This window comes from Lycorma delicatula, chromosome 1, assembly GCF_047948215.1.
Source record: "Lycorma delicatula isolate Av1 chromosome 1, ASM4794821v1, whole genome shotgun sequence".
Taxonomy (NCBI): domain Eukaryota; kingdom Metazoa; phylum Arthropoda; class Insecta; order Hemiptera; family Fulgoridae; genus Lycorma; species Lycorma delicatula.
Genome location: NC_134455.1, coordinates 365,201,676 through 365,228,299, shown reverse-complemented (window position 1 = coordinate 365,228,299; position 26,624 = coordinate 365,201,676). Strand labels below are relative to the sequence as shown.

Genomic DNA, 26,624 nt, shown 5'->3' with positions numbered 1-26,624 from the left:
GTCTTGAACAATGTCCTCTGGACACCTAGGTCAACCTAGTTGTATTTAGTTCTAGCTCCAGTATGCATGTGCTCTGCTGGAGAGGTCCCTTATGTTTCTGGTTCTTGTGGGTCCAAAATTACTTGTCCACAAACAAATCTCATAATGGTTGGTGATCGATCTGAAAAACCACCAATAGTGTCTAGTGAAAAGGCCTGAGTCAGCTTTGTCTGATGAGGATAAGAGTACTCTAGAAGATGATACTTTGACTTGTGGCACATCTCATCTACAATACAAAACTATCAGATTTTTAGTTTTGAAAAATAATCAGGAAGGTTTATGAAGGGAAGGCTCCCTCATAAGGCCTCGGCTTTTCTGATTAACAAAGTTGTAATAAGGTTCAGGTAGTTTCCCAAAGAATATCAAATAGTTATGAAATGGATCGATTCTGATTAAAACATTTTATGATGTGCAGAGTTGATCTATCTTGCATCTCACTAATATGGGCAGTATACCACAAAACTCTAAATGGGGGGTAATTTTTCTATTTTTTCTAGTTGGGGAGTAATTTTTTGCTGAGATTTTTTTTTATATGGATGTCACTTAAATAGCTGATGAACTTCATGACGTGAAATATATAATGAAACGGCAGAAATGAAATGAAGAATCAATACCTCTTCTTATATTGACATTAGGTCACCAGAAAAAATAAAAGTTGTTATTACTTGTCAGTTCAAGTATGACCTTTCATTCCCAACCCACAGTGATGTTTCAAATGTCAAGCATATGGCTGTACTACAACATGTTGCTCAAAAACCGAGATATTTTCTCACTGTGTTAAGGAAGGCCACAATGACACTAACTGCCAAGAAAATGAAAATGTGTGAACTGCAGTTGATCTGTACAACTAGCACCCAAGGTTGCCCAACTTTTAAAGAAGAGAAGGCAGTTCTCAAAATCTGTACCCAGCAGAAGCTATCTTTTCCGCTGTACGAAGAGAATATAAAAAGATGATCACAGAACCTGGTTAAACAAGATATACTTTTCGCCGCCACTACATCAAATAAAGCCCCTGCAAATGCAGGTAACCAACAGTGCAGACCCTGCAGTGAGCTGCAAAAACTTGTTCAGATATTATCTGATCCGGTTGCATCACTTATACTGCAACTATTTCAAAGGTAACAAAGATGAACAAGAAGTCAGTAGTTGTAGCAAGGAAAACTAATGCTAGTGGGAGCCCTCTTAAAGTTCCTGTCCCCAAAGCTTTACCTGCATGGACAGGAATAAATACAGCTGGCGGTAAGCCATTTAATAAGCTCCCTGGTAAGGAAGCCCACACAACCACCCCATCTGGGATGTCATCTGCAATTTCCCATTTTTTAAACTCTTCCTCTCCATCACTTTGTTTCTGGAGGATATGGTTGAGGAACCACCTGACCCCCAGGGCATTGGAGTTTTTTAAAATAAAAAAATTGAAAGAGAAAACCACATCACCTACAACTAATTTTTTTATATATTTATATCTGTAATTCTGTATCTATAGTTACCTTTGTTTATGAGCATTATTCAGTGGAACGTTAGAGATCTTCGGCCCTGCATTAAAGATGTTAGAATATTGATGCGAGCACATGAACCATTAATAATGTGCTTTTAAGAAACGCACCTTTTTTAATAAGATATAGTCAGAGGTGATTTCTGTGAGAGATATGACTGCTGATTTAGACAGTAGAGATAGTGGTGGAGTTGATATTTTCATGTGGAATGAGGTGTCAGCTAGGCATGATCTAAATTTAACCGCAGGCCTACAGATGAGCATCTAAATTTGTACCGTAAGGTTAGAGTGGTATGTCATTAGGTATTCTTAGATGCTAGGAGAAAATCATGGCTGAAATACGTAGACACCCATATCACACACTACTCCCATGTATACTGTGTAGAAGAAGAATCGTGCAATTTGCAGATCACTGAAACAATCTATTCTTGGACTCATTCATGAAGAACTCCTTTCATCACCTACTGAAGTGGCAAATAACTTGACAGATTGTTTCTGTTTGGTGTCTGTCACTTTGTCATACACTAATGAATTTCAGAGGTGCAAAATAGATGGAAGTATTATCATTAAACGGTGATTTGGTCGGTGAAGTAAATGCTGCATTTACATTCAGTGAATTGTCACACATACTAAAAAACTCACATGACACCTCCCTTGGACTGGACAACATTCATCTATTCATCTCAGTATGCTGTCACACCTTCCCAATTCGATGCTACAACACCTATTGTGCATTTAAAATGGTTTATTCTGCACATAAGTCTTCCCACCTGTCTGGTCAGAAGCCATTGTTGTACAGTTCTTAAAGACAGTATGCCCCTCAAGCTACTGCCCTATCTCCATGACAAGTGCAAGTGTTTTATGCAAAGTGATAGAGAGAATAGTGAACCGCAGGCTTACATGGTACTTAGACATGGTCTTTTATCTCCAGAGCAGTGTGATTTCCGCCAAGGATGATTTTCCATTGACCATTTGGTGTCACTGGAAGCAGTTATTCAAAACGTTTTCTTACTTTTCCAGTGCTTCGTCACTATCTTCTTTGATATCAGGAAGATGTACGATACAGCCTGGAGATGATATTCTAAAGACCCTTAAAGAATCGAGAGTCATGCTTGCTTTTATTTTGGGCTCCTTAAATGACCGAACTTTGTGTGTTTGTGTTGGAGATTCTTTATCGGGTAATGTCACCTTGGAGAATGAAGTACCATAAAAACTTGGAATCTGGAATTATTTCTGCTTAAAATATATGTAATTTATTTTAGATGTGGTCCATTAAATTACTTTTGTTTGGAAAATTAAAAGTTAGCTTCATTTTGTTATTTTTTTAGGATGCCAACTAAACATCTGTCAAACAAAAAGGGAGGGGTAGATACGGCTCTAATTTTGTAAGTGTATTAGTGTATTCTGCTCTCTTTAGTTTGATTAGTTTTATCCATTTAATTCAATTTTGAGGTGTACTGAGCATTTTGTATGAAAGGCATTGTTTTCAAACTCCATGGTAGACTGATGGTGTCTATCTTTTGTCCAAATATTATTAATTGATTTTCAGGCTTGGGATTTTCCACCTGCTGTAAAAAGTCACTTTGGTTTGGTTTGGTTTTTAATTTATTTACCTAAACTTCTTATATATTCTTCCCAGTATTGTTGTATTTAAACACTAATATTTGTTATCATTTATATTTATTACACTAGTCGAAATTGGACATTAGTTTTTTTTTTAATTTCAGTGATACGTGGTGGTCATAGTGAAACAGTCGCCAGAGTTAAAAATTTAAAACCAAAAGATGTCTCATTACTTGCTCAGAATCCAGATATCACTTTAGAACATATTCATGATCTTAAAACTTGCCAAAAGAATAAAAAGCAGAAGGAAAAGGCTTTACTCACATCAAATGTTAAAGGTGTTATAAATGAGGATATATTAGATAAATTGAATGATAATGAAGGTAATTTATCTAAAAGTCCAAGTGATAAAAGTGGGATTGTATCAAAAAATTTAAATAATAAAGTGGTTGTAGATGTTGATGATTTATGTGAAGTTGTTCATGATCCAGATTCACTTGAAGTGCCATTATTAAATGATCCAGCTATAAGAAATGATTTATTAAAAGAGATTGAGGAAGAGGACAAACAGTTTGAACCGTTGATCACAACAATTACTAATAAAAAACCCCAGAAAATTGACAGCTGTATATCTAAAAAAAGGTTTGTTTAAGTTTTGCCTCAAAACTTTTTAATAAAATATTACTCTTTTTTGTTATAGCTAGATTGGTAATTTAGTCTTGTATTATCATACTTAAAGGAGTAATTAATGATAAAGCATTATACATTGGATTGAGGAGTACTGGTTTTGAACAAAATAATTTTGTACAGAAAAAAGATAAATTTTCTACTTTTCTTTTAACTATTAATATAGCTTGTAATTAAATTAAATTAAATTTTGTGTGCATATCTGGCATAAAACACCCTTTATGGTCAATTTGGTATGGAAATAGAATTCCTATTGAAAGTATGATTTTATTTATAAATTTACTCTCATAATTTACTGCAAAAATCCAAAAAAATTGGATTTTGGACATTTTTGGTCAAGTCAATTGTAATCAAAAGGGGAGGTGCACAACTAGATGTTACAACAGTCCTAAATCCAAAATTTCAACGTACTACGGCTAATCGTTTTTGAGTTATGCAAGATACATGCATGCATACATACAGACGTCACGCCGAAACTATCAAAATGGATTCGGGGATGGTTAAAATGGATATGTTTGTTGATAACTGAAATTTTTCCAATCACAATACTTCCTTTATTTCATACAAGAAAGTAAAAAAGACCAATCTTTTTTAGATTTTTTGTTTTGATTGATCTATATACTTCCCATTATTGCTATAGTAGCATACATTACTATAGCCAAGAAAGTAAAAAACTAGGAAATATAGAAAAAAATAACAAGAAAGTTAGTAAATCTTAATTACATTTATATGCAATTACTTGTTACCTGTTTTATATTCATATGAATTTTTTTTTTTTCTTAGTATTCACTCTTTTAGTAACATTGACAAAGAAGAGTTAGCAAGGTTTAAATATAAAGAATTACAAGATTGTTCTAAACAACAAAATTTGAATGAAACGTTACTGTCGTATACAGATGTCTGTGTAAGTATGTTTGCTTATACAGAGTGATTCATGTATTGTTACTGGTGCCAAATTAATGTTTCTTATGGTTTGTGACCTGACAAATTGAATAAAACAGGTTCCAGAACCATATCTCCATTAGTTTTCACAACATCCGATGTAAAACAGAAAAATTTATTGCCTAAAAGCATATTTATTTATGTTTGTAATGCAAAGAGATTGTTAAATAGCTAATAAATTGTTAAAATTTATCACAAAACTTGTAGAGAATTGAATTTTAAGAAAATTGATTTAAAGTAGATAAACAAAAAACCAGCATGACCTTCCTTTGTGCAGCGGCATCTGTAGTATAAGTTACCTATTCTTCACGCATGTAAACTTTTCTCTTGTACACAATACTTTTTAACCAACCCCATGTGCAAAAATCAAATGGTGTTAGACCAGGTGATTTTGATGCCAGGAGTGTGGCTCATCACGGGTAATCCATCGCTTTGGAAATTGCTCATTTAAGTATGGCAATATGGCTTTTGAGAATTGAGAAGGCGCACTATCGTTCTGAAAGTACATGCGATATCTTGATGCTATTGGAATATCTTCTAATAGCGATGACAATTTTTCCTTAAGGAATTCCAAGTAAATGTTGGAATTTAGATGTCCTGGTAGAATAAACGGTCCAGTTAGCTGATTGTAAACTAGACCACACCACACATTGATGCTAAATCGGTGTTGGAAATTATGTTCTAATGTCGTGTGTGGATTGACTTATGCCAAAATGTGTTTGTTGCAAAGGTTATTAATGCTGTTCCAAGTAAACTAAGCCACGTCAGTAAATAAAATGAACTGTGGGATTTGCGATTCATATTCAACCAGTTGTAATATTGCAAACAAAGGAAGACTCTCTTGGTTGAAGATTTTGTACTCGTTGATTATTATACATCTTGCTGTTACAAAGTGTCCTCGACACCATAGACTGGAAAACTCCAAACTGTTGGGAAAGGCATCATGTACTAACACCTGGACTGTGGTGTTGAGTTACCTTGATAATATTTACATCAATATCGTCATTGTGATGGGCAGAACGGTCATGGTGAATACTAATGTTGGGAAGTGTACCCGTTTCTTATAGTGTATGAAATGTTTTACTAATTTTTTTAGGATTTGAAACTGTAGTTAGGGAAACGTTCTTTGAAATTCTGCAGCAGCAGCAGTTTGATTTCCATTACACATTTGCAAGATAAACATCATGCCATGCCAGCATATTTCTGTCATAAATAACAAAGACACTGCTGAAGTATGACACCAATTAAAACTAACACACACAATTAACTACACTGTGTTGAGAACAATTCACAGCAGTAATGTACACTGTCATTGATGACACAACTAAAATGCATTGTTGGACAGCTGATTTTGTGTTATCAATGTACAAAATCATAATTTCTCAAATTTTCAATTTGACAGTTAATTCAAGAAAGATACATTATCTTGATTGTCTGAATAATTAGTACTGGTTTTTATTGATTAAAAATTTAATCTTATTTTTTATCTTTAATATTGTTTTTTGTATCATTGCCCTTTGTAGGAAAGCAAACATGCTTGTTATCCCTTCATTTTCATATGGTAATGTAAGTAAAAAATCAAATTTCTTAAACTTGTATTTGTTTTTATTGGGTTTTTTACATCAATTTTCTTAGAATTAAATTCTCTACAAGTTTTGATAATAGATTTTACACATTTATTAGTCATTTAACAAGTTTTTGTATTACAACCGTAAAAAACAAGTTTGTAGACAACAAATTTTCAGTTTTACATTGTACATTATGAAAATTAGTGGAGATGTGGTTCTGGAACTTGTTTTATTCAATTTGTCAGTTAAAATTCAAAAATCGTAAGAAACTATCAAATGGGTAATTTGGGTAACTAGAATTTCAGTATGGTTTTATTTCACCCTTTGCCCAGGAATCAGGGTGAAGTATTTCGCTAGCCTATCCCACTAATGAAGCATTTCTGGATGCTTCCAGAATTAACTAAAAATTAATATTAACTAAAAAGTTAATATGAACTTTTTTCATTATTTTTGCTAGTTTAATGAGCTCAGAAAGGCCAGTAACACTATAGGAATCACTCTGTATAGTGATTTTGTTTTTATTCTAATATTATTTATTACTCATTATACTATAACATAGCCTACTTTTTATTAGTTGTATGATCACCTTTATATTATAGAGTGCTAAGATATTAATTTAATCATTGAAAAAAAAACACTTCATAAACATGTACTCCATAAAAATAAATGATTTTAGTTGAAAAGTGTGTTAAATAGTTAATTTTAATTTACTGTTAATCTAGATAAATATGCTTTGTTCAGTATGAGAAAAACTGATATCTCCTCTTTAGTGTCATTTCATTCAGTGATCAATTATTTTATGTTTATGTTTAATTCACTTATCTAATTTTATTCAATAAAAGTATAAACATTTATAGAGAAAACAGCTCTAAAAATATACTTTGTTTTCTGGTATAAAAGTTATTATTTTAAAACTGCCTTCTGCTAATAAATGATGTACCTAAAATTAACATTTCAGATTATGATTTTTGTTTAGTATCAAAACATTAAAATGATGTGGAAATATTAATTTATATTATACTTCTTATTGTTAAAGAATTACAAAACTACGTTTGTAATTTGTAAATGACTTTCTATATCAGAGATTATCTTATGCATTTTCTGATGAGGCATTAGCTTATTTTTTTATATGACTGTTTCTGCTGAGGCTTTGGATTACATCTGTTTTATAATTTTAAAGTCTCTTTTTTTAAGATTAGGTAAGTGTGATGAGAAATTCTTTACTGTGTGAGAGAAAAAAGAGGCCCTTATCTTAAATGGCCTCATTTTAACCCTGCTATCTCAGTGGTAAGATCACAACATTGGCTGACAAGCCATAAAAAAGTTCTTTAAACAGTGAAATAAATTTCATACTCTGAATATTAATATATCACTGATATAAGTAAAAATTAAAATGTTAACCAAATAAATGATATATTAATAAGTAATCCTACCATCATTTAAAAATCATTAGTGAAACCAGAATTTGGTGTTTTTTCTTTACTGTATTAAAAAAATTATTTGCAAATTTAAAAAAAGTAGATAATTCCCTTTTTTAAAAAAACCTGTCCACAGAAATATTTCTATAATCTTTAGTAAATATTAAATAATCTTATTCTGTCAAACAAAATGAAGATAAAAAGGTTTGTTTAAAAATGATTTATTTTTTAGAATTTCTCTTTGGAGGTATTCTGCTTTTCATTTTGTGTAAAACTTTAGTGATAAATTGCAGCTGAATTAAAATTATAACAGGTTTAAATTATAATTACTTCCTTCAGTATTAGAATCAATTGCATTGCTGACACTATTTTATTTTGTATTATTTTTCAATATTTTCTTCAGCTAATAAAAATATATGATACATCTTAAGTTTCCAACATTTCTTTTATTTAATTTTTTTTACTTTATACAAATTTATTAAAATTTAACTGAACAAATTTAAAATAACTTACAGCAAATAAAATACATTAAAAAGGAATAACACATGGAAGGATTTGTACCATCTAAAATATGAGGGCTATTTGTAAAGTAACTTCTGATTAATTATGAAAAAAACACCAATTGAAAAAAAAACTATTTATTATATACATTTTATAGAAATATAAAATGTACATAATTGCCATCCAAATTTAGGCATTTGTCATATCTGTAATTAAGTCTTTGAATATCTTTGTCATAAAACTCTGCCACCTGTGACATGGTTTTTCAACTCCTTGGCATTTTCAAAATGCTGCATTGCTAACCATTTCTTCATTTTCGGGAAAAGGTGATAATCAATGAGATTCAAATTAGGGCTATATGGAGGATGGTTAACAACTCCCATTTGAAACTGTCAGTTTGGTGTTGAGTGTGCACTGCAATATGTAGAATAGCATTGTCATGAAGAAAAATGATGCCTTAACTCAGCATGCTTTGTTGTTTGTTTTATATGGTCATTCTCAATTTCTTCAATGTCTCAGTAAGTTTCAATGTTATTCAGAGATTAACTTCTGGTTGTCGGTGTTGAAAAACAGTGTTACTACCTGGCAGGCTTAATTCACAGGCAACAAGAGTTTTTCACAAGGGTATTCAAAAGATTGTTTACAGATATGACGTAATTTGGTTGGCAATTATGTAGAAAAGTAGGTAAGATGTATATAATAAATTGTTCTTTTATCAATTGGTGTTTTTTAATAACGAATCAGAAGTTACTTTCCGAATAGTCCTTGTATAAGCAAATCAATATAAATAGTATTTAACATATTCTCTGTAAATTTTTACTATCATGCAACAAAGTTGTAATAAAATATGGAAATATATGTGAAAAACAGATTTTTTTAGTAACTGAATGGATGATAATCTACGCCAAAATATGACTAAAATTATAACATATGACACAAGAACTACCGCATGAAAATAAACAAGAACAAAATAAAGTAATGAAATGTAGTAGAAATAACAAAGACGAACCACTGAATGTAAATTAGGAAGAGAAAAGATTATGGAGGTAAAAGAATTTTGTTATTTGGGAAGTAGCATTACTAAAGATAGATGAAGCAGGAGTGGTATAAAATGCAACATTATTATTACATATGACTAAAATTATATTTTGGAATGTTTTCAGTTGAAATTTTTATGTATTAGTCCCAGAATTTATATCATCCAAATTGCACAGACAGTTACTGTATGTTATCTTTACAATTTATGAATTATTTTAATAATCACTGGTCAAAAAAAACTTTTTCTGTGTTTGTAATCGTATATGGTAATTTTAACTAATTTTGGGGTTCTGAGTTCAAAACTTTTATTGGAATTTGTGTAATACATTTTTTTTTTTTGATTCATGCAGTTTAGACTTACAATTTATTTACCAATAAATACATAATCACTGTGAAATCATTTTTTTTTCTTCAATCATTTGACTAGTTTGATGCAGTTTTCCAAAATTCCGTATTTAGTGCTAGTAATTTCATTTTGGTATATCCCTTACATCCTACATCCCTAACAATTTGTTTTACATATTCCAAACGTTGCTTGCCTGCGTAATTTTTTCCTTCTACCTGTCCCTCCAATATTAAAGCAAGTATTCCAGAATGCCTTAATATGTAGATTATAAGTCTATCTCTTCTTTTAACTGTATTTTTCCAAATGCTTCTTTCTTTATCGATTTGCCGTAACACCTCTTCATTTGTCACTTTATCCACCTATCTGATTTATATTTATGACTGAAAGCTCGTTTTGCCCGTGCTATTCGGCATTTTATATCACTCCTGCTTCATCTATTTTTAGTAATGCTACTTCCCAAATAACAAAATTCTTCTACCTCCATAATCTTTTCTCTTCCTATTTTACATTCAGTGGTTCGTCTTTGTTATTTCTACTACATTTCATTACTTTATTTTGTTCTTGTTTATTTTCATGCGGTAGTTCTTGTGTAGGACTTCATTCATGCTGTTCATTATTCCTTCTAAATCTTTTTTACTCTCAGCAAGAATTACTATATCATCAGCAAATCATAACATCTTTATCTTTTCACCTTGTACTGTTATTCTGGATCTAAATTGTTGTTTAAGATCATTAACTGCTAGTTCTATGAAAAAGATTAAAAAGTAACGAGGATAGGGGACGTCCTTGTCGGACTCCTTTTCTTATGTTCTTCAATTATTACTGTGCTGTTTGGTTTCTGTAAATGTTAGAAATTGTTCTACCTTTGTATTTGAACCCTATTTTTTTTTAAATGCTGAACATTTTATTTCAGTCTACATTATCAAATGCATTTTCTAGGTCTATAAAAGCCAAGTATGTTGGTTTGTTTTTCTTTAATCTTCCTTCTATTATTAATCTGAACCCTAAAATTGCTTCCCTTGTCTCTATACTTTTCCTGAAACCAAATTAGTCTTCTCCTAAGACTTTTTCCACTCCTCTCAATTCTTCTGTACAGAATTCTAGTTAAGATTTTTGATGCATGGCTAGTTAAACTAATTGTTCTGCAATCTTCACATTTATCTGCTCCTGCTTTCTTGGTATCATGACTATAACACTCTTTTTGAAGTCTGATGGAACTTTCCCTTTTTCATAAATGTTATAAACCACTTTGTATAATCTATTAATCGCTTCCTCACCAGCATTGTGCAGTAATTCTACAGGTATGCTGTCTTATTCCAGGAACCTTTCTGCCATTCGAATCTTTTAATGCTCTCTTAAATTCAGATCTCAGTATTGGTTCTACTCTTTCATCCTCTTCTTCCTCTATAACACCATTTTCTAATTCATTTCCTCCATATAACTCTTCAATATATTCCACCCACCTATCGACTTTGCCTTTTGTATCAGTGTACCATCTTTGTCTAACACATTATTAGATTTTAATTAATATACCCCAAAATTTTCCTTAACTTTCCTATATGCTCCATCTATTTTACCAATGTTCATTTCTTTTTCCACTTCTGAACAATTTTCTTTAATCCACTCTTCTTTCGCTAGTTTGCACTTCCTGTTTATAGTATTTTTTAATTGTTGATAGTTCCTTTTACCGTCTTCATCACTAGCATTCTTATATTTTCTACGTTCATCCATCAGCTGCAATATATTGTCTGAAATCCAAGGTTTTCTACCAGTTCTCTTTGTTCCGCCTAAGTTCGCTTCTGCTGATTTAAGAATTTCCTTTTTAACATTCTCCCATTCTTCTTCTACATTTTCTACCATCTTTTATTCACTCCTTTTGTGATGTCCTCAAAAATCTTCTTTATCTCCTCTTCCTCAAGCTCCTCCAAATTCCACCGATTCATCTGACACCTTTTCTTCAGGTTTTTAAACCCCAATCTACATTTCATTAACACTAAATTATGGTGATTATCAATGTCTGTTCCAGAGTAAGCTTTGCAGTCAACGAGTTGATTTCTAAAGCTGCTTAACCATGATATATTGATTTTTAAACTGGGTGTTAGCAATTACTAAATTATACTTCGTGCAAAATTCTATAAGTCGGTCCCCTCTTTCATTCCTTTTGCCCAGCCCATATTTACCCACTATATTTCCTTCCTTGCCTTTTCCAATGTTTCATTCCAATCTCCAACTACTATTAAATTGTCATCCCCTTTTATGTGTTTAATTGCTTCGTCAATTTCTTTGTATACACATTCTACCTCATCATCATGGGCGCTTGTAGGCGTATAGACGTTAACAATTTTTGTCGGTTTAGGTGAAATCAGTATTTAAAAAAAAAATAATTTATGTATATTCATTTAAAATTTGGTTAAGTCAACTAAATTTTTGCTTATTCAAACACAGGTAAGTTGAAATACATTAATACAGTTTTAAAATAACAGTTTCTAATAGTCTAAATCATTGTAAATGTCCTTAAAATAACAGTTTTTAAACGTTTAACTGGTTTCTTCCGTTTGCTTGCATTACGTAGATCGGCTGAAGGCGTTTAAACAGATTAGGATCCTGGGTGGCCAGGGTTTCGGCCGAGACATTTGATTGGCCCAGGGGGAGGTGTTTTGGCAACAAGCCTCATTTAATTCAAAAGCAGTGATTGTTGAAGTCAGGTGGAGGAGCCTCTGTTGACAGGAGGGGGGGTGACTGTGTGCTACCGAGGACACGGTTGGTGTCCATGCAGCCATGAGGTGTGGCACTGTCTTGCTGAGAGCTGTCTTCGAATGTGATGGTGTAAATACCATGTGGTTAATTTAGAGCAATAGTTGTTAAAGTTAGTTGCTGGAACTGCTGTTGGCAGGGGTGACTGCTCTACCGTGGACATGTTAGTTCATGCAGCTGTGAGATGTGGCACTGTCTTGCTGAGGGTGGTCTTCAGGTATGATATTTTGTTGAGGTAGGTCTGAATTTTGTTGTTACGTATAAACACTTTTTGAATGCTATGAGTTTAGCATTATATTGACTTATCACTTAGTCGATGGCTGAGGCATTTACAGTCATAAGCGTTGGTATTAAAATTGTACTAGGTGCAGGGTTCGCATTGATGGGGGGGGGGGGGGGGTGGACTAGGCTTAGGTTCTTTTGCAGACTTGGTTAGCTAGTTAAGAGGGTGATATTGTAGGAAAAGAAGAGTGAAGATGTCCAAAAGAAGCCTAAAGCGAAGGCATTGGCTGAGATAATTTTTACTAATGTAAATGTCTGCTGAGATATTTGCATTGGTGGCATCCTGACTGAGGCCTGGCTGATGATTATGAGATGTAATCAGTTAATCGCATGAGTCAGTTGACTAATGTTGTTTCTCGTATCAACAAAATTTTAAATGCATTATAATGTGAATAAGTTGGCTAAGTTGCATCTGATTAATCTGGTTACTTGCTGGAATGTGTGTCTATGTATGAATATAATTTAAATACAACAATCTCATTTTTGGAAAAATAGAGACTGAAAAATAGTTACCAGGTTACTCAAGTGACTGATTCATTTAATCTCCAGTATACACACCTTTCATAAATGTATTATACCCACTATTAGAAGTAGTTTGTGTGTTTTTTTATATGGTACTTGTTTACAAAAGTGATTTCATTTTTCTGTTTGAAGGATATATAATTATTAGTTCTCTTATCCTTCTTCCATTTATCTTGTTCATTTTACTTGCCCTTCCTACCTATCTATCTTTAAATACAAGTTTTTTTTAGATATTACCTACCTATCTTCTGTTATGAGAATTATGGTATTCTAATTTATCTTATGTAAATTTTTTTCCTTACAACAGGTCAGTTGTGGATTTCTCAATCGTGGTTTGGCTACTTTACAATACTATGTAAAACGAAATAAACAAAAGAGCAATTCTTTTCAGCCTACTGATATTAGAATTTTTGATGTTTTACTTAACGGATTTGCTTCAAAGGTATGAAAAATTCTGAAATATTTATTGTTTTTTTTTCATATTTTATTACAGAAGGCATGTATAAATTGGAATGAGAATTTTGTTAAATTCAGCTATGAAGTCATACACTTTATATTCATTTATTTTATTATTTTTTAATCCTATTGTCTTGGAATATGCGTAAATGTGCATTTTACGTGATTAATATTTTTATTATTGGTAAAATCATTCCTTGCAATATGCTAATCATTTATTACTTTTTTCTAATCAAGGAAGATGTTTGCTTTATTAATTTTTGCAATTATAATTGTTGTTTTTCTGATATATTTATTACTTTGCCTTTTTTTATTAATCACTAATATTCATAATATTAAAATATTCATATGCATGCGTGTATGCGTGTGTGTGTTTTGTGTGATTGAATAAATAGGTATGTGATGAGCTCTTTTATCAGAAAGCAAAATGATTCAGAAAAAAATACTTAATGGGGTGGATTTGTTACTTACTAATTGAGAACTATAGTTTCATAAAATTTGTTCAATATACCAGAACAGACAATTGCATACAATCCTGCACAATCAAAATAGTCTGTGACAATACCAGAAAAATGGCCTTGCTCAAGGGAGCATTCTAGTACCTTTGCTTTATAAGATTTATACCAGTTATAACCCTATCAGTCAAGAAACAAACAGTTTATCCACACTGATGATACACTGTGGCAGCCCAAGGATACACCTTTGAAGAAGTTTAGAATAGGTTGAATACGTCACTGAAAGAAAACCCTTTACTATGACTACCTTCTGGTATATACTATGTATATAGTATATATTAGGTACCTATATATATATATATATATATATATAGGGCGAATACTAACGTACACCCCATGTACTATGTCTTAAATTACCTCAAGCTGAATCCTATTAAAGCTCAGGTCTACACCTTTTCGTTAAGAAACAGAATAGGTAACAGAAAACTGCGAGTAACATGGAATGATGAGCTTAAACATTTTACTATGCCAAAATACTTAGGTATGAAACTTGACAGGACTCTCTCATTCAAGAAAACATTGTAGGGATATAAAAGAAGTCTATACTAGAAACTAATCATTGGGAAGTCTGTACTAGAAACTAATCATTGGGAATTGAACAGGCTGCCTCCCAGCCATAGATTAAGCAGCGTCAATGTGGAGAAGCTCAGCCTACATGAAACTGTCGGATGGGAATGAGATGAATTAGAAAAATATTTTTGTAGAGTGTCATGTGGACTACAGGAAAGAAAGAAAAAGGAAATATAAAAAATGGAAGCCTTTGAAATTTGGTGCTAGAGATGTATTTTGAAATGAAATGAAGAATATTTAAGATCAATAAGCGGAGAGAGATTTGAGGTAAAATTTTATAGAGATAAGCTCTGTGTTGGTTGGCGATTCTGATTTAGGTAGCATGTTAATAGAGAGGAGTGTAGAGGGGGAAAATTTTAAAGAAAAATAAATAAAGATTTCTGAAGGGTGTTTGGAAAGTTTTCAGTCCAACAAAGAAAATAAGATTTTTCTGAAATTTAGTTTTTTTTATTAACAATTTGATTAATTTACGTCAGTAACTTTACAATTTTTTAATATTCTCAGTATAATCTGATTTGTCATTCTGCAAAATAATAATGAGTTATCACAGCTTTGAAATTATCATTTGAAGTAAGTCCCAGCGAATCATTTCTTCAGATTAGGAAGAGTAAAAAATAACTGCTGGGAGCAAAATCTGGCAAATATAATGCATGTGGAAGCACTTCGAAGTATAGGTTATGGAGTTTTGCCACAGCAACCTGAGATGTATGTGTACATATATTATTGTGATGAAAGAGCATTTTCTGTTTGGTCGATGTGGATGTTTAGCCTGAATATCACCCTTCAATTGATCCAGTAGTGAAACATAGTACTACCCTGTGATGGTTCTGCATTTCTCCATGTAGTCTATGAGCACCACATCATGAGAATCACAAAAAACCACAGTCATGACTTTTCTTGCAGATGGAATCATTTTTGCTGCCTTTGATGCACTTTAACCTGCTTCCATTCATCATTTGGTCTTTGGCATGTACTGGTGAATCCATGTTTCATCTACTGTTATAATATGTTGAAGAAACTCAGTGAAACTGCATTTAAATAAATGCAAATGCCCTTGAGAAGAAGTGGTTTACAGCACATACATTTTCAGTTGGCTGTTAACAAATGAGGATCCCGTTAAGCAGAGCGCTTTTTTAATACATTGTGTAAAATGTAATTGGACTTAGTCTTTCAAAATGTTTATGATCTTAGCAAGCTCATGTATCTTCAGTTGCTGATCACTTAATACAGCATTGTGTATTTTTGTGACCATTTTGGCAGTCATAATGGTTTGTAGGCATTCCAAGTGTTCATCATCTTGAATGCATATACATCCACATTTAAACAACCCACTTTTTTATCATCAAAAATGAAGGGGAAAATCCTTTAAAGTAGAATTAACTCTTTTTGTGTCTGTCAGGCTAAAACTTTTTAAAATTAATTTATAATCGTTCAAACATTAATTTTTCAGAAAATTATTGTAACTTGTTTGCTTTACTTTATTGCCACGAACAACCTATTTAAACATGTGTCTGAAACTTTGCAACATGCCATCTTCAGAATCGTACTTGACAAATATCATGATTTACAAAAATATCATTTGGTCATTAACCTGTTATTATGATGAAGTTAAAAAATTATCACAGAATTGAAAGGAATAGTGAATTGTATCAAACCAGTTATTTGACTGATGGAAAAAAGTTTCATCATAAGAAATGTTATAAATTTATTTATTATAATTATTTAAATTGTATGCTGTTCAAGCAAGTTACAAATTATGGTGATTTTAAATAGTTTTAAACATGCATATGTTTTTAAAACATATGTGCTTCAGAATTGTATTTTTTGTTCCTTCCTTAACACTTTGTACAAATAAAATTGAAGGTAATAAACGTGTAGTCTAGATAAAATAAATTACAGAATTTTCTATTTCTTCAATATTGTTTAAAAAAGAAATATGTTAATTTATTGATAATTATAAATTACAATAATGTTAAAGCCATTATGTTTATCTCTTTGTTTGGTTGTAATGAAATGTTTATATGATTTTGAGTTTCTGTTCTATATTCTATATAATATTTTAATTATTAAATTTTACTAATCATTAATTTTAAATTTTGTAGTATATAATTGCCAACAATATAATAAAAAATAAAAATAAATTCAAATTGATAGATTGTAGGATAAATATGACTGAAACTTTCAAAATAAAAAACCCAGACATAACAAAAGGTCAAATATTGTCTTTTTCACTTTTTATTTTTGTAATGGTTACAATTGAGAAAACAGCATAGCAGTGTTCAGGGGGAAAAGAGGGAAGCCATTTTTATAAATGAAGGTCCTTAAAATGAGGTCATTTTATGAGACAATTTAGTCATTTAGTCTTTGATAGAGGGGATGAATTGATGATAGCTTTATTTCACAAAAAAATTACAGTTACCAGTAAAGTAATTGATGATGATATAAGCATCAGATGCCATAATGTACTAGAATTTTTTCAGAGTAAAAGGTCTTTTATGCATCTATAAAAAGTTCATAAAAGATTTTTTGTGGAATTAAGCTTGCTACTTGAATTTAAGAAATACTAGGCACAAATACTTAACATGTCTAATAGATGTGATTTACAATTAAGGAAGAAAATGTCATATTTTGTAGTTACTTAAATGTAAAAGAAAAAAAAACAAGTTTTAATTACTAATAAAATTTATTCTTTACAGTATTATTGTTATGAGTTTCAATTTATTGAGAAAATATTATCACTGCAGAACATTATGCATAAAATTACCCCTTATTATATGCTTGTTTTCCTGTTGCAATTTCAGAATTTCATAACTTTATTAAGAAATTAAATGTGTAAATTATTTTTAAATTCCTGTTTCATCTCTCAATAAAAATAGAACTGTTAATGTACTATTTAGTTTACCAGTAGATTAGAAAACTGGTTTTGAAAGAAAAAAGATTAGGAAACATTTAAATACTTGTTATAAATTTCAGAGGTAATTGAGTAAAATCTTTACTATTGTAATAATTTTTTTTTTTTTCATTTTGTCATGATTAGTAAATATTAATATACGTGTGATGTTTTGAGGCGAAAAATATACAAATTTGTCAGCATAACTTAGATTAGTAAATTATTTATTAAAAGCTACTAAAATAAAAATGCCACTTTGAAATAATGCCAGTCTTTTTTAAATAGGATTATAGACAAAAAAAAAATTAGGCTTCTGGTTGAATGGCAGCAAATTATCAGTGGGAACGAAGTAATGTTGAAGCAGCGAATTGGGTTTAGATGACACTGCATTATCTAGTTTGATGTTGATCAGAATTTCTGTATTAAAATGGTTAAATTTATGTGAAAATTATAATAAAATTGATGGCATTGATAGGATTGAAAGGTGGTGATTCTCAGTTTGTTACTTTGTTCAATTAGTGAATGAATATGTTGATTTGTTTGTCATTAATATATGTATAAATAATAATACTAATTGTTCTAATTTTAATCTTTTTTAGGGAAAGCTTGAGAAACTTAATGAAGTTTGGAGTATGTTAAAAGTTTTGAAGTTGAAACCATCATGTAATTCATATGCAGCACGATTGGAATGCATTGCTCGAGCTTCGGATGTTGATATTAATGTGGATGCTGCATTTCAAAATGTCATCAAGGAGATGGTTGAGGAAGTAAATGATTTATATTGAATTTTGCAATTTTCTAATATATTGTATTCTTTATTAAACTGTAATGTAAATTTTCTTGTTTCATCACATCTACTGGACCCAATTTATTTTTTATTATTTTTAACTTAGAGTCTTTATTCCTACTTTCCATTCATTAAATAACATTAATTTTTTCATATGTTTTATATTATAATATAGATTAGTTGTAATAAGAGAAAACAACATCTTGAATTATTTGTATACTGAAAAATCCTGATTATGATATTTTTATTTTTACATGATTGTCCAAAAAGGAGTGTAATGTATTTAGGGCGTATGTTTATATGTACGTTTACTCCACTGCTGCAGATCAATGGCTGAACTGATTTATCTGTACATTTGTAGCCATATTGGATGTTTAGTCTGTTGAAAGGATAACACGTGTTTTGGTAATGGATCAGAGAATTTGTATTACATTTTGCCGTAAGAATGGAATAAAGTGTACCATTGTTTCAAAAATGTTAAATATTGTTTTTGGTGATTCTGCTATGAGTAAAGCAAGGGTTTACGAGTAGTATAAGCGTTTCCAAGAAGTTCGTGAAGATGATGAATTCCCCAAACACCCAGCACATCAACAACTGATGAAAACGTGGAAAAAATGAAAGAAATGATTATGAATGATCACCGAATCACAATCAGAGAAGTCGCTAATGATGTTGGGATATCAATTGGCTCATGCCATGAAATTTTTTTGGATGTTTTGGGTATGAAACGTGTGACAGAAATATTTGTTACAAAATTGTTGAATTTCGAACAAAAACAGCGGCAAATGAAAGTTGCTTAGGAGTCGCTAAATGAAGTCAACAACGATGCAGAATTACTGAATGAAATGTGTCATAACAGGTGATGAAACATGGGTTTATGGATATGATGTCTAAACTAAGGCTCAATCGTCCCAGTGGAGGCATTATGGATCACCAAGACCGAACAAAGCTCAATAAGTACAGTCAAATATGAAGGTTATGCTCACCATGTTCTTTGATTTTAACAGCATAGTGCATCATGAGTACTTGCCACAAGGTCAAACGATCAATAAGGAGGCATTGAACCTACAAGTTCAATGCCATTTGCGTGAAGCAATTAGAAAAAAACACCCGGATTTCTTCTTCAAGTGGCATCTCCTTTCAAGAGGTTTGTAATCATCATTGCTACTTTGACCTTTGAGTAGGCAGCTCGGAACAGTTAAATGGGTGTTGTGCTGAACCATTCCCTCAGATTGCGCAACCATGAAATTCTGCACCTCCCAACATTATGCTTGCCCACTATCTTCCCTGCATGATCAACTGGAGCAACTCAAACTTCTCTCCTCTCATTATATGACCTAGATACTGTAATTTCCTTGTTTGTACTGTAGATGTAATCTCAAGTTGTTTATTTATACTCTCTAGTACCTTGATGTTTGACACCTTATCCTTCCAAGATATCCTTAGCATGCGTCTATAGCACCATATTTCAAAGGCTGCCAGCCTTTTCATGTGTAGTTTTTCCAATGGCTATGCCTCCATTCTATATAGCAACACAGGAAACACATAACATTTTACCATTCTAGCCCGCAGATATAATCTGACCTGCTGATCATATAAGAAAGTATGCATTTTGAGAAATGCGCTTCTAGCCATTTCTATCTGGGTTTTAATTTCCAGTGTTTGGTCCATGTTGTTGGTTATCCAAGTACCAAGGTTTTGTATTTAGTTCTTTCAATTATTGCATTGTCGATGTATAACTCTGGGCTTGCCATTTGTAATTTAGTTATCACCATATAATTTATCTTCTTAAGGTTCATTCTAAGGCCTTACTGTATACTAACATCTCTAATCTTTTGAACTACTTTCTATAGATCACTCAAAGTCTCTGTTTGAGATACACCTGAATTTGTGGCAAAACAATTCATGGCTTTTGCTTCATGATAGTGTGCTTACTCACACTTCATTGCGTGTTCAATAATTTTTAGCCAAAAACAACACTGTAATGATCCCCAGCTGCCATATTCGCCAGACATGGCCCCGGATGACTTTTTTCTATTCCCAAAAATAAAGAGAATCCGATCCCTGAAACGCAGCTTTAAGAGGATCTTAAAGCTGGCAGCGTTTGAAATATGGTGCTATAGACGCATGCTAAGGATGTCTTGGAAGGATAAGTTGTCAAACATCAAGGTACTAGAGAGTATGAATAAACAACTTGAGATTACATCTACAGTACAAACAAGGAAATTACAGTATCTAGGTCATATAATGAGAATCTTATGCTTGTTTTACAAGCATAGATGAGATTAAAAGTGAATAGTTGAAAGAGTTAAATACTATTCCAAAAGATTGAGTTCCAGAAGTGTTTCGGGGATCGGAAAAAGTGCTGGCGTAAGTGTATAATATCTAATGGGGACTATTTTGAAGGGGATAACATTAATGTAGACAAATAAATAAAATTATTTCCAAAAAACAAAAATTCTCGTTACTTTTTGAACACAAAATAAAAATAAATGTGTTAAAATATGTTAATGTAATTTGTTATATGTTTAAATATGTTAAAATGTTTATTTTAACATATACAAACATATGTTAAAATAAATTTAAAAAAAAGTTTACATAAATTATACAGATACTATATACAAAATTTTCACTTGATCACTCATTTATATTTACTCAATTATATTATATTAGTAATTATCCTATATGAAACAGTAACTTTTTTTTTGGTAGTCGTGTTTTTTAATTTTTAATATTTAACTTACCTAATGCACACTGATGTGATATTTAACTGTTCTTACGTTTATCCATAGATATTATGTCATATTATTTATTTTTATTTTTTGTATTTAAAACAGTACAAAAGTTTTTTGGAAGCAAAATGCAGGTGCAACGTATACTTGCATTGGTACGTATACAAGTGGTAGGTAGGTAGGTATTGTAAATTTTTACGAATTTGATGAAATGAAATTTTATTTGAAACTTCACATATTTCAAGAATTGTCTGACTTGGTGGCTGATACAGAATTTGGAAAGGAAAAGAAAGTCTTTTAACTGGTTGATCTCGTAAGGCTTGTGAGAGGGAATGGAGGTATATGGTTATCAGCAGACTACCAATTGGCATTTAATTTATAATGGAGGATTATAATTTGTAGCCTAGAGATTTTTGTTAAATGGAGACTATTTTTTTTTTAGTCACAAAATTTTGTCATCTCTTAAGTCAAGTTTCAAACCAATCTTAACCAACAGATATGTTTGTTTGTCACAGACAGTTGTGATTAATTTCTGTGGGCCTATCCTAAAATTAAGGTTATTAACAAATACACTGCTGTTGAAGAACTGTAAGCCAATATTCAAGAAAGATTTTTGTAATTCTGTTTGACATAATGGGATTTGCAGTAGAAAGTTTTAAATTCAGTTCCAGAAATGTGTTTGAAGCCAAGGGAAGTCCTGCACAAATACATTTCTAGGTGTAAGGGCATTTGTAGGTGTAAAGCCATTTCTACACTTCTAGAGCTTCTCTTATAAGCAAATATCTAGATTTAAGCTCTTAAAAAAAATTATGTTTCTACCTTTAGGGTTATATGCAGAAAATTTATAACTTAAAATTGGTTTAAGTTTAATAATTTCAAAAAGTCTCATTTTTATGTTTGAATGTATATTTTAATGCTAAAAATTGGGGCACTAGCTTCATTTAAGGTACCAGCCTCATCTCGTGTGTAACTATTTTTCATTACTCTTAATGAAATGACAATTTTATAAAATTGTCACAAATACTATGGTATTTCTAGGAAGAGTTGGAAGATATATCTGGTGATGGTTTATCATAATGCTTTTTTTTTACTGGAAGGATTATATTTTATACATTTTTTTTTTTTAATTTTTAAAAGTAAAGAAATATAAAGTCTTAAGAACTAAATACTTCTACCAGTAAATAGCATTGTGATTATTTATTTATGAGTAATTGATTAATTATTTTTCATTTTGTGTATTTTTTGCTGGTTTTGGTTTAGGGCATCACAATTAACGATCTCTTACAAAAATGTGCATTTCTTGGAAATCAGAGGGAAATACTGCTCCAGGTATTCCAGAGATTGTATCCTGATTTTAAGCCAGAAGTTGCACCACCTGATCTATGTTATTCGTGCTCCTTATTAAAGAAGTTGAATGAGGTAAATCACATTTGCTTATTAAGGGTGGTGGGTATGTATATGTGCAATCTGTTGAATATGGCAATTAGATTATTATAAAATGTATAACAAGAAGTTTTTATTACTAATTAATTAATTAAATTGTAATGCACTATTAAGTTCAAGGAAAATGAAAACATTGCTCTTGTTAGAAATTAATTATCCAGTTTAGTATTAATAATATTAATATATAGTTAATATGTGTAAACTGCCTCTGAAATTGATGTATGAAAACGAAAATGGAATACTTAGTTGAAAATTCCTTGTGTAATTGGTGAGTTGATTATACTCGCATACAAATTAAAAAGCTAACCAATTTTGGTATGCATCAGCATACAAGTAATGTGTGCAGCAGGTGTAATTACAAGAATTGATGCTTTCAAGGATAGTGCCCAAAATCAAAAGTACCCAAAAAGTCAAAAACATTGAGACAAAGTAGTGTTTTGGTGGTAATGAAAACATTTAGTGATGCTTCTTGTCTTTTAGGAAACAGCGGTTATGGAATAAAGCTAATTTCTTTCAAGAATCTGTACATATGGAAGAAAAATCATTGAATTAAGTGCATGCAAAAGAGTTATTGACAAAGTATTTGGCCCAATAAAAACAAGCTTTATGACAAAGGGAAGACATTTCCTACATGGTAGAAGTTTGTAATGGATTTAAAAGAAAATATCCCAGCTTGACTTGCTACGCTTTTGGCAGTATTTGTCTTTTTGATAGCTGAAGAGGATCCCAGTGTGATAGACAAAGGACAAATCATCAAATTGATTGGAAAAAATGGTGCTTATAAACTAGCTAATGAGAATATAAAATCACTTCTCTGTAATAAAAATATCTTTCTGTGTAATTGAATTCTTTTATTTTATGGTATCCTATTCCTAACGCTTAACGAGTTCATACGTTCAAGGATTATTTCAAAATCAGCAAGTTTACTAGACTTGTGATAACCATGCCACTGAGAAGAGTAATTATTGTAATACATATATATTCTAATGAACTTACAAACATTACAATTTTTACAAAAATTTAACAATATTATGTCTATTGCACCTTTTTATCACAAACACAGGTCATAGTGGGTTAGCCATTCCAATGCGTCAGAGGTAAGATCATGGATGTCGTGTAGCAAGTCTCTAAAATATGCATTTGGACAAACCAAGGCCAGGTGGGCAATTGTTTGTTCTTCCACATTGGTCGCATCATGGGCTTTCCGCAGTTCCCCCATTGGATCAAGCTGTTATTGCAGATACCATGATTTGTGAAAATTTTGTTGATGTTGTACCACTGTCTTCGAGGAAGAGTAAATGCTGGTACCCTTAGAGTTTGATCTGTTGCAAGGTTGGAGTTAGTGATATTCTGACCTTGCCATAGTGATGTCCAGTGATCCTTTGTGTTGAAGTTGTTGAGCTGATCTGTGGCTGCTGTAGGTGGATGTCTGGACTTCAATCTCGGGTGCTGTTTGAGAAAATCTATATCGGCATGAATAGGTAGAGATGGGCTAGCGTTTTATTTTTCCAACTGTGATTTAGGGCTGCTAATCATCTAGTTTGGGGGGTATGATATTACTTAGCAATGGTAGCCACTGGAGCAGAGATGTTCGAAGGCTAGTACATTGATTCTTAGAGTTTTGGTGGTAGCTCCCCAAAATGAATTGGCCAACTTCTGAATTAGACTGGCTCTAGTTTTAACTTTAGCTGATAATTTTTCAAGATGTTGTTTAAAGGTAAGTGTTCTGTCAAGCCTGACACAGGTATGTCTGGTGTGGGTTATGTTTCAGTGCAACTCCTTCATAGTTAATGGCAAGAGATCGTAGAGCTTTCCTGTTGTTAAGATGTATGCAATGACTTCAGTTTTATTTGGATTTGGTTGAGTCCCCATTTTTTGAAATATTTACCGATTGTGCCAAGATCTTCTATCAGTATAGCCTCATTTTGAGCTAAGTTCGATCTTTGGGTACCAACGGTAACATATCTGCTTATATGAATCTTTGAGATGTGGTTATATCTGAGATAGGTGGTATATCTGAGATATAAATATTAAACAATAGAGGTACCACTATGAATCCTTGTGATAGGCCATTTTGTAGGCTGTAGAATATGCTTGGCTTTCTGTTGAGATGTACTCAAAAAAGTCTATCACTCAGCATCTCATTCAGTAAATTAGGGAACGATTTGCAAGGAACAAGCTTATACACCTTGAGTAGTAGTCCTTCTTTTCAGACTAATTTAGATCAATAAACGCAGCAGATGTTTTAAGCCTTTGTTGAAATCCTTTCTCTTTATAGGTTGTAAGCGAATGGACCTGATTGCAGCAACTTCTTCCTGGCGTAAAAACCAGCCTGCTCCATAGGTATAATGTTACTGACAATGGGTGTTAGATACACAAGTAGTATTCTTTCTAAGATCTTGAAACATATGCGTAAAAGTGCTATTGGTCTGTAGCTTTCAGGTTGAACGATTTCCTTCCCGGGCTTAGAAATTGCAATTACTTTATTTTTCTTGAAAATTTTTGTTAACTTACCCCTTTGCAGGATATTAATAGATTTAATTGGTTTTTTTTTTGTGTTTGGACTGATGTGTTTAATAAACTCAGGATAAATGTTGGCTAATCCAGCAGCTTTTCTTCATTTTTTTAAATTGATCGCAGCATTGAATTCTTCCATTGTGATGTGGTCCATAGTGTTGATGACTTTTACAAATGTCGCCCATTGCATACCTTACTTCTCTCTTATGTGTCCTATCAATAAATGATCTTCGATAGGTTCTTAATTCTTTCTGGCCTAGGGATGTTGGTAGTTGCAATGGGTTTTTTTTTGTATGGTTTCCAGCTTACGCAATAAATTCTGTGCTGTCCTGCTGCTGTGCATAAAGTTGAGGCTCTCCCAGCTTTTCTTTCCATCTAACAGTTCTAGCGTTGTTTAGTTTGGGGTTTCTAGCAATTGCTCGTCTATCGCCTGGTCTCTTGTGCATTTGTAAGCATTGTACAATTTTTGGCACTCTTCATTCCGACAAGGAATGTAGGATTTTATTACTCCTCAGGGGGATATATTTTTTGGTAGAGCTGACTATTAGAGCAGCAAATCTTTCATAGTTCTGTATTTTTGATGGAATCCACCTCATGTCATCCGATAGTTGCTTGTTGAATTTATCCCAGTTGACTTTAAAATTCCATCTAGGTAAGGGAAGAGAACAGTTGATGGGAATTGTTGTGCGTAGAGTGGTGACTATCAGTCTGTGTTGAGAATTTGGAAAGTTGTCAAATACTTCTCTAACAGCATGACGTAGTTGTGCATCTGTGTTATAAAAGTTAAGTCAGGATTGTAGCCCTTCCTCTATCTTGCAGAATAAAATATGGGTTTCTGCTTAGCATCAAAGAGCAGTTTAAGGTTGGTTCTCTCTTTCCAGTATACTAGGGAAATTCCTTGTGTATTGTTATCATTATAGTCCCAAATTTTGTGGTATGAGTTAAAATCTCCTGCATATATAAAAGGATGATTAAAAACGGGGATTATGCCATTATGCCACTGTGCCTTTGGAAGTTTATAAATATTAATGATTTTCGTCTCTTCAACCTTTACAGCTAAAAGATCTTGTGATGGAGATGGGTGGATGGATGATTGAAACATTATCAATATCTATTCTAACATTTGTAGCAATTCTATATTTTGGATGATTTATTGCTGCAGCGAGATTATACCCTGGTAAATAGCCTCGTGATTGAATTATTGTGGCTTTTACTGTGGCTGTTGTCTTCTATATTGATTTGACATACTCTTATTCTGAAGTCCTGAGGAGGATTGTTACAAAGTTTGGTTTGCCTTGCTTTCATTGCAATGTTTTCGCCAGGAGATCAAAAGAATGAAAAGACTGTCTGGCAGTTCTTTATTGCTGCTCATTTAGTGTTAACCAGGGGGGACGTGTAAGATTCTGTTACGGACGCAAACAGGTTTACCCCCAAATATAATTATATTATTATTGTAATAAACTGTAATAAATTCAATTAATTATGCATAAATACTGGAATGCTACATGAGAATACAGTTTGAACATAAATTATTCATTATATTTTAGGAGTTAATAAAAAAA

General features: G+C 32.0%; 1 protein-coding gene across 1 annotated transcript in view; it reads left to right on the top strand.

Annotated features, from left to right (window-relative positions):
• PolrMT (mitochondrial RNA polymerase) overlaps positions 1-26,624 on the top strand; it is a 106,150-nt gene that overhangs the window by 7,001 nt on the left and 72,525 nt on the right. Inside the window, exons 3-7 of the mRNA XM_075353653.1 lie at positions 3,259-3,736; positions 4,565-4,685; positions 13,460-13,594; positions 18,183-18,350; positions 22,363-22,521. Coding sequence (XP_075209768.1) covers positions 3,259-3,736; positions 4,565-4,685; positions 13,460-13,594; positions 18,183-18,350; positions 22,363-22,521 — 1,061 coding nt within the window. The remainder of the gene's footprint in view (positions 1-3,258; positions 3,737-4,564; positions 4,686-13,459; positions 13,595-18,182; positions 18,351-22,362; positions 22,522-26,624) is intronic.